Genomic DNA, 9,343 nt, shown 5'->3' on the forward strand with positions numbered 1-9,343 from the left:
AGTTTGAGTATTCTCGGGACAGGGGTACTAAGAGTGACTGAGGTCGAAGTATAAAACAGAAGGGCGCTTACAGACGCACACGTTATAAACTGACGTTCTTGAAAATCAGGTTCTTTATTCTTTAATATCTCATGTAACATAATGTAAATTGTCAATACTTGTTTCCCAAGTGGTTGATTGTGTTGACATAAACTATAAATCCTGGAGGTCTTAAGTTCGATTCTCATAAGAAGTGAAATCCATGATTTATTGAATTTAGGCCTTTAAAGGTATAAATCAGGGCCGTGCCTGAGAATTCGGGGGACCGGTGCCAAATTTTAGTTTGACCCTCTTGTATAATCAAACATAAAACCTGAAAAATTTTCACATGAAGTTCCACGGGCCATCAACTCATTCGGTCGCTTTTGTGTATGTCATGGTTGTGGCTCACTTTTTCATCTCACACAACCTAAATTATAGTTTAGTAATAAATGATAATGGCGGTGCGGATAGAGAGATTTGTGTGATAGAAAGAATGAGAAATTCTAGAGCGGGGAGGAAAAAATAGAGATTAAAGAGAGTTTTGTGTTGATTTTTAAAAAGAAAAAAAAGGGCACAAATGGACTTGAACCTGGTACCTCAAGTGCACAAGACCCATGCTATGCCAGATGAGCTACTTCACATTTGATGAAAGCTCTCTGGCTTTTTAATTTTAATGAAATGGACGGCCGAATCTTGACAAAGTAGGCCCCTTGTGGTGGGGGGCCCTGTGCGGGCGCACGGCCCGCACCCCTCACCACACGGCCCTGGTATAAATAGTAAGTTGTATAAATAGTAAGTTTGTCGAGTCTTAGGTTAAGACCGAAACCATTCCTCCGAGAATCGAACCTGGAACCTCCAGAATTTTGAAGTTTATATCTACACATTAGACCACTTGGAACCAATTGTAGCCGTCACTTCTAAAACAGCAATTGTGCAGCGATTATCGTGTTGTGACCGTATTCGTTCCGCATCCCCTCGTTGTGAACCAGCAATTGTGGGCGAAGAAAGTTAAACAGTCGTCCTCTCACGCAAAACCAGTGTTCATCTCTTTCCTTCTCTCTAAAACCCCACTCTGATCCTCTTTCTCTCCCTCTCTCTCTCTAGAAATATCTTCAAACTTGAAGAAAAGCCCAAGGATTAATCGCCTTCATGAAATCTCTAACTGGAGTTGCAGGTAAAAAAGACATCCTCTTTCTCCCAATTCTGTTATCAATAATTAGGGTTTTTTTCATTTACATTTGATGCTGTTCTATTTTGATTTGTGTGGGTGGGTTTTCTTATTAATCCTTTTGTTAATTTGATTCCTCTTTGAAAATTGGAGATTTGTTGAATTAGTTGCTTCAATTGTACTAGGGTTTCTTTATTCAGTTCCTTTCTCTGCATTTCTCTGAATTACCTACCTGTTAGTACTAGAACAACCATTATCTTTTATGTGATCAAACCTTAACATTGGTACCTGGTTAAAAAGAGTAGAATTTGGTAATTGCAGGAATGATAACAACCACAGCACGGCCTGATGGACTAAATCCTGCTCAACCTGTTGGAGGTTTATCAGTTTTTTCTCAAGATGCACGCCCAATAGGTCGAGATGAGTACAAGCGATTGACTAAGGAAGAAACCGAGAAAGCACATTTATATGTCTTGAATAGATGTCACGAATTGAATCCATATTTAGAGTGAGTTTTACTTTTTTTTTTCTCAATACTTCGATTCAATTCTTTATACGTAGTAATTGATCATTCATTATTGATCTTCTCGGTAACTTAGGAAATACTTGGAAGAATTGCAAAGGGGAAGTATTGAAAGCTTATCTAATATGCAACTAAAACAGTTCGCAGAATGGTTTAGAAAACATGTAAGTATGACATCTTTAAATTATATTAGTATGGACAAGGCTCGCTGCATCAAGGATTTCTCCTAGGGTTTTACTTCATATGCGTCCCGACTCCCGAGGAAAAACAAAATAAAAGTTAGAGAGTTTCAGACACACCACTTAACTTGACTCAGATAAGCTATATTTACCCGAAGAACAACACCGGAGTAACTATGATGTAAGAACCAAGGTTGTGAGTGGTGAAAAGCGGGGCAAGGCGAATGAGTTTATATTCTAGAATTTGTGAGGTGGACCATCTAATTTCGAACCTTCTTGCATAGCTCATACGAAATAACTATTTTGTCAAACAACAAGAGCAAGTTGATCTGGGGTAACTTTACATCCCGCCAACGTGCTCTAAGCTATTTTACAAATCCATGTTGGACCCACCGTCACAACGGTTGAATGCCTTTGTGTTTGTATTATGCCTTTCCTCGCTATGGATAGGTTGTCCTAACTCCTAAGCATGTTTTCGGAACATTTCTTGCATGTTGATTTAAGTTTTGAAGCTTTCCCAAAAAAAGCTACTGCTTTTGTAACAGTTATCCTTGATAAATAAAGTATGAAGAAGGGTAAACAGTTTGCAATTGTAGATTATCTATTCTAGATCACGCTACGAGGAAGTTTGATACCATTTGTAGCTTAGGACGATTCTGTTTCCTGTCTGAGATACTTGTATCAACTCGAAATGTGTCCGAACAGTAAGTGATCAGAGTTTATGTGAGCTTTAAATATGATTTTTACGTAACAGATATATACAAATTCGCTCTTATTCTATCGTAAATCAGTTACCTCATGCGTCTCTCCTTCCCCGTTTCATCAAAATATTGGTTATGCATTACAACACAATTTATTATATGTGGGTATAGACATGCCTACTATCTTTTGTTTACGTGGAAGTATCTCGAAATACTACCTCAGAACTTGTTGTTTAAGTGCACTTTTACGAATACTCTGCTATTTTGCTGGTCCAAGAGACAAGGTGTTCTCTTCTTGTTTGAGATGCATTACGTGTTAATTTGATAATCAATTGATGCCCAATTATTAATTATATAATACGGTTTATAGTATCAATAAATATCCAAATTTCTTTCCAAACGGCAGATGGAGTCTTTGCATCATAAAGAGTCACCAGAAGCTACGAACGATTTGTTTGCAGTGGCATGTGGACCTGAATCTATGAGATCATACCCGGGCTGTATTGTTAAAGGAGTTTGCTTTTGGATTAGACGTGATAAGGGGCTCAAAGTCCCAATTTCTGGATTAGTTGTTGCTGGGGAACGTGAAAATGAAGTTGTTGATTTGTATGGTTTTGTAACTGATGTTATTGAATTAGTATATAAATTTTCAAATCGTGTTGTGCTATTTAAGTGTGAATGGTTCTACACTAACCCTAAGGAAAATAAAATCGAAAAGGATGGGGAATTTACTAGCATAAATGTGAATATGGGTAGTAAGTGGTATGTAAATGAACCATTTGTTCTTGCAACTGAAGCACAACTAGTCTTTTACCTTGAGGATCATAAGTTCAGATCAAATTGGAAACTGGTGCAGAGAGTACAAGCCCCAGAGGCAGAGAACAGCAAAGGTGACGACCACCAGGTATAATCTTATTTACCTTGAGGATCTTTTCTTATTTATAAATAATAGTGTGCGCAAAAGCGGAAGGTGGTGTTTTTTTCAGTGTCTGATCTGACCTGCCTAAGTCTGATTAGTCCGAGTCTAAGTTGTCCGAGAGTGGGTTGTTTTGGTGAGGATGATAATAGTCATTTCAGGTTATTTCAAACAATGGTTTCATATAAATTTATTTTATGTTTGACTCAAACAGACAGTCAGATCCAGAATCCGCTCGGGCCAGCCGTCCAAACAAGCACGAATTAATTAAAAAACAAACATTGTGAAATCAGACTCGAGTCAGTTTGAATTTCGAGTGAGATTTCAGATTTGAAACTGAAAAAAATAAACACCAACCAGAGTCATAATCTTATTTAATATTACAACTTTCCTTTTTTATTCATTTCTTTTGTAGAAAGAAGCTTACAAGGGTGATGAACCTGAAAGTCAACAAGAGGTAGCTCTGGTTCTTGGAATTTTTATTTGTACCTTTTAATTCTCTGTTAATGTTCTCCTTAGTTTATTACACATTTATGATATGATTCATGATATTTTCTATGTCAGGGAAATGCAAAATCACCGTCATCTACAACATTGTTGCTGGGAGAGACGGGGGACACAATTGCGATGATTAAGAGTTTACACGCAGAACTTGAGACTCAACGTGCATTGGTATTACGTCAGAAGGTTGAGCTTGAGAGTCGACATGCATTGATCGAGAGTCAAACAACTGAACTCGAGAGTCATCGTGCATTAACCCGGAGCCAGAAGGCTGAACTAGAGTCTCGACGTGCATTAACAGATCATCAAAAGTCTGAACTTGAGAGTCAATGTGCATTGACCCTGACTCAACAAGCTGAACTTGAGAGTCAACGTGTACTAACACGGTGTCAACAGGCGGAGCTCGAAAGTACACGTGGAGTTATGAACGTTCAGTATAAACTTCTTCAGGATCAACAAGTACGGCTCAGACAGTTAGAACAGTTGGTTGCGGATCAAGGCAGAGAAGCCAGTCTTAATGGAAATGACAATGGTTCTCTATGTGGATCCTCCTTAAATACACCTACTGTTGAGGTAGCAGAAGTTCTAGCCAGAATGAGTTCGTATAAACGGAGGATAGTTTGATAGTACAAATGCTTGAACCATCTTTGGATTTTATTTGTAACTTCCTAGTTTGTATCGCTCTTTTTTTGTAACTACTCTTTATTATCATCGCTAGATTTACTTATAGTTTTCCTTTTGCCTTCCTTTGTTGTCGTAATTGTTTCATAGCACAGGTTTAATTCTTACATAGTACTACATTATTATCCAAAGCATTATTGATGAGTTTGAATTAAAGATCATGGTTTCAGACTTTAAACTCGAAATAATCTTGTAGCGAGCTACATCTTATGCTTGTCTTGGCTTCTTTAGTTTTAGTATCTGATATTTTACAATTAGTAAGCTATCAATATAAAGGACTTTGGATGCATCTATAGGCGTCCCATCATTTTAGTTTTGGGCTTCCCACTCTCTTTGTGGCCCACAGAATGGGGCAGTGCGAGGACTTTCAGACCGTGCCTAATCTGTGTTGGGCTTAAACAACACGGACTAGGCCTAGTCTGAGTTCCCTCGGACAGCTTAGTCTGAATCCCACAGGTAGTGCCAAAAGAGGGATGGGCTAAGAGCAAAAGGACGAGACACCTGTAGAGGATCCCATGATCAAGGTCCCCAAATATCGTAGAACTCGAGTTGCCGCAACCATGTGTTGAATGAGGATGCGCATAAATTGACTTAAATCATTCATTGAAAAAGCGAAATGGGTCTCGTTGTACATAGAGAAGTCGACCGATGAGACGTCCGAATGAAGTGGGATCGTCTAAAGATGTAGCATCTGTAGGTAACAATTTCAAACACTTCCATTGGAAATAAATTAAGTTCGGCTCCGAAAAGACCATAATCGCAAAGAATGTCCAAAATGTACTTTCGTTGACAAAGAAAAATACCCTTAGGAGACCTAGAGCATAGAAAGTATTAATCTTGTCCAAAATTTTTGAGGCAAAATCGTTTCTCGTGACGTTGAAGGGAGTGAATTTTCTTGTGGTCATTGTCAATAATGATGATGTCATCTACACATGCAAAGAATTGAATAACAATCAGACCATCGAAATAACTAAAAATAGACTGATCTGACAAAGATTGGGAAAATCTTCGACTTTCAAAGCGGAGGAAAATTTAGCGAATTATTTGCTAGAATTTTGTTTCAACCCATATAATGATTAGTTCAAACGACAAACTCTAACATCACTTTGACTGCTAAAACCAAGGGGAACAATCATATAGAAACATTATTGACATCTAACTGGTGCAATGACTATATCCCTGGATATATATATGCAAGGGATAAGACGAGACAAATAATTACCAATTTCGCAATCGGAACAAAAATGTCATGACAGTCGACGCCTTCAACTTAGGTATATTCGTTGACAATGAGTCGAGCTTTATAAAATTTGTTTAAACCATTTGAGCGATATTTGACTTCGGAAACCCATTTACAAATAATGGCTTTCTTGCCAGGAGGCAAGGGAATGAGAGACCATGCATTATTGGTCTGGAGGGCCAAATTTCTTTGGCTATAGCATCACGCCATTCTGGTTATTTAGAGCCGGTTTTGAAAGATTTTGGTTATTTTGTGGTGATAACGGAAGTAAGAAAAACCAAACAAGATGGATTAAAGTTGTCAAACTTAATATAAGCAACCAGTGGATAAGGAGTACGCAAAGATGACATATTTGAACGAGAAACTTTCAACTTTAGTGATTCGTGCTAACGAAAACGAGTGGTTGAACAAATTACTATACCCAAATTTAGACTATACCCAATCTGAAATGTGCCTCCACCAGTTTTTCTCGAAAAAAGTCACTAACTTATTCAAAATTGAGATTTGTGTTAGGGAATGTTAATAAACGTCTTTGGAGATCGAATAATTTCGAGAATAAAGAGTATCTTAGACGCTTTTTCCAATTTTGAAAGTTCCATAAGATCTATGGTGGTTTTGCAATGACATGTACATAAATAAGAACCATTCCTTTATATATAATCTTCACCCTGACACTCAAACTTCCACGTTATGCCAAGTTCCATTTCTTTCTTCTTTCTGCTATAGAGCTAGAGCATTTTTTGCCTACAATACCTAGAAGGCCAAGTATAGGCCGCCAAAAAATTGAAATTGTGAGAATCGTTAATGAGGAATCACGTCAAGTGACGTTTTCCAAAAGGCAAGCGTTCTCCAAACGTCAAGGTGGTGTTTTTAAAAAAATTGAAATGAAGAGAAAGCTTGTCGGCTTTCTTAAAACACCAGCTCTCCGTTTGAGAACGTCACTTGACGTGACTCCTCATTAACGATTTTATTAATTTCGACATTCTGACGGTTGATACTTGGCCTTCTCGGAATTGTAACCAAAAGAGCTCAAGCTCTACAGAGAAAAGAAAAAAGAAATGAAAATTTGTTGAACTTCGGAAGTTTGAGTACGACGGTGACAATAAAGAAATGTAATTTTATTGAGCGTGGAAGATCGATTGTCTGGATGAAGATATATATATAGAGCTCACAAGTTGTGATCTTCTAGATTTTTTTTTTTTGTTTTTTTTATGAGAAGCTGTGATCTTCTAGATTTTCTTTTTGTTGACTAATCTTCTAGATACTATATAAATGACTATTAATATTTACCAAAAATAAACTATAAGTATTTGATTTTACCTAACTTTCATGTTTAAACCACTACAAGATAGATAATGAGAGGTATCACTGGCACATGTCTAATAAAAGTTCCTAATAAAGAACATATGTGATATAAATAATTTTTTAATTTCTTGAAAATCTTAAAAGTTTGTAGAGTGATTGTCAAAGACTCAAAGATATAAACAATTTTCTTTTTATTTTTAAGTTCAAAATCTTAAAAGTCTGTATAATGAGTGTAAAAGATACCAACAATCTTTCTATTTTTAAATTGAAAATCATAGAAGTTTGTACAAGTAGTGTTAAAGATTTTTCTCTTTTTTTAAATTAAAAATCTTACAAGTTTGTGCAGCGAGTGTTAAAAATATAAATAATTTTTTATTATTTTGAAGTTAAAAATTTTAGAAGTAGAAAGTAAGCTAGATTTTGGATGGAGTATTAAGTTTGCAAGTCAGATGAAAAGTCGGTAACCGAGTCGAAAGGAAATTTATTTTCGAAACATGTGACATTTCGAAAGTCATATAGTTTTAGTCTGTAGGTTATAAATAGGGTAACCCTTCTTTCCATAGGGATAACTGACAAAGACGTTTGATTTAGCTCCCATGTCAAACTTATTGTTTTTTTTGGAAATTGACTATGATCAATGATAGTCATTACGTTTGGCATTGATTCATCAAAGATGTGATAAGCTCGATAACCGCCCATTCAAACTCTTACAAGACCGGGCCTATAGCCCAACTAAACAATGACCTAAACCCAACTAAACAATGACCTAAAGCCCATTACATTATTTATACCCTAATAATCTCAGTTCAAATAACCAAAGATTCCACCTTCTCTAGGATTCGAACCTGGGACCCTTAGGGCTTTCTGGAGTATATGTCAACACCTTGGAACCACTTGGGATACCAACTGTTGACTCATGTCAAACTCATTGTTAGCATAGACATTATTAGCAAAGCACATACACCCGAAAATATGGAGGGTTGAGTAATCGAGTGGAGTGTTATGTAAACCTTCATAAATTAACTGAAGAAATAAATCGGAGTTGGTATCTGATTTATCAAGAAAGTTGACGTTTTTTTGGCACTCACAGCAAAAATCGAGAGGGAGGTTAGTTTGAAACCACAAGACACGAGCAACGCAGAAGATGAACAAAAAATTCCTAAGGTCTTCACACCATGTAAAATAAATAATCTTGCTTAAGAATAACGAGTAATGGAAGGTATTACATAGTTTAATAGTTAGAACTAATAAAATGGAAACTCTCGCTACACAACTAGAGAATCTTTGAGTTGTTGAATTTGAGGTTAGTAGGGCATAAATAATGTAGTTAGGCTTTAGGTCATAGTTAGATGGGGCATCTTTGTGTAGTTGGTTCGGTGCGAGTTGCCCTTTGCTATAAGCACCTCTAATATTACTTCAATCGATTTTTCTTGTTGTTGAAAAACTTATAGAAGTTTGTTTCCTTTATTCAATTAATTATCAAATATAAAATATTTCTTTAACTGTGGTTTCATCTTGTTGGGTTTATACAATGGTTGGGCCCATTACCATCTAATAATTAATTGAGAAGTGAGCCTCACCCACTCACTACTAGTCAAGACAATTTGTCTTCTAGTTAGCACATGGGTGGGGTCCACCTCTAGATGTAAGATGGCATTCAAAGCTCTCTTTCTCTAGACAATTAATGTCCCACATCTCTCAACTAGTGAAACTAAATGTGCCTTATAATAAGTTGCTTGACAACTCATTGTAAAGCACATGGTGGAGTAGAGAAGGCTCCCACACGCGCGCGCACACATGTGAGGCATTTGGGCTTTTAACCAATTTGGTCTCTTTGGCTATTTGGGCTATTTGGACCACTTGGATTATTTGGGCTATTTGGGCCACTTGGTTTGTTTGGGCTATTTGGGCTTATGGGCCTTTGGGCCGTGGCCCGTGAGCCCGGGTGCCCGCGTGCCCGCGTGCCCGCGTGCCCGCGTGCTCGAGAGCTTATAGTGAAAAGACTCTTTTGCCACGAAGAGTAATTTTACTCAAACTCGGATTTTGACTAAGTCGGTGGGATTAACCTAATCAGTATTTGAGTATATCTCTAACTGATTTCGTAGGGT

General features: G+C 37.1%; 1 protein-coding gene across 3 annotated transcripts; it reads left to right on the forward strand.

The window, feature by feature from the left end:
* The first annotated feature begins 821 nt into the window (after positions 1–821).
* Positions 822–4,846, forward strand: LOC147555940 (uncharacterized). 3 transcript variants are annotated; one of them, XM_086663633.1, is made up of 6 exons: positions 822–1,195; positions 1,511–1,697; positions 1,789–1,876; positions 2,996–3,496; positions 3,924–3,965; positions 4,073–4,846. In XM_086663633.1, exons 1-6 carry the CDS (start codon positions 1,171–1,173, stop codon positions 4,631–4,633), a joined length of 1,404 nt encoding a protein of 467 aa, XP_086519759.1. In that variant the 5' UTR covers positions 822–1,170; the 3' UTR covers positions 4,634–4,846. The 3 variants fall into 3 exon arrangements, with proteins under 3 accessions (XP_086519759.1, XP_086519760.1, XP_086519761.1); XM_086663634.1 differs by having other exon boundaries at positions 2,999–3,496; XM_086663635.1 differs by lacking the exon at positions 1,789–1,876 and having other exon boundaries at positions 2,999–3,496.
* Positions 4,847–9,343: the final 4,497 nt, after the last annotated feature.

This window comes from Eschscholzia californica, unplaced genomic scaffold (assembly GCF_041429995.1).
Source record: "Eschscholzia californica isolate CP2 unplaced genomic scaffold, dmEscCali1.0.p SCAF_2, whole genome shotgun sequence".
In the NCBI taxonomy this organism is placed as follows: Eukaryota; Viridiplantae; Streptophyta; class Magnoliopsida; order Ranunculales; family Papaveraceae; genus Eschscholzia; species Eschscholzia californica.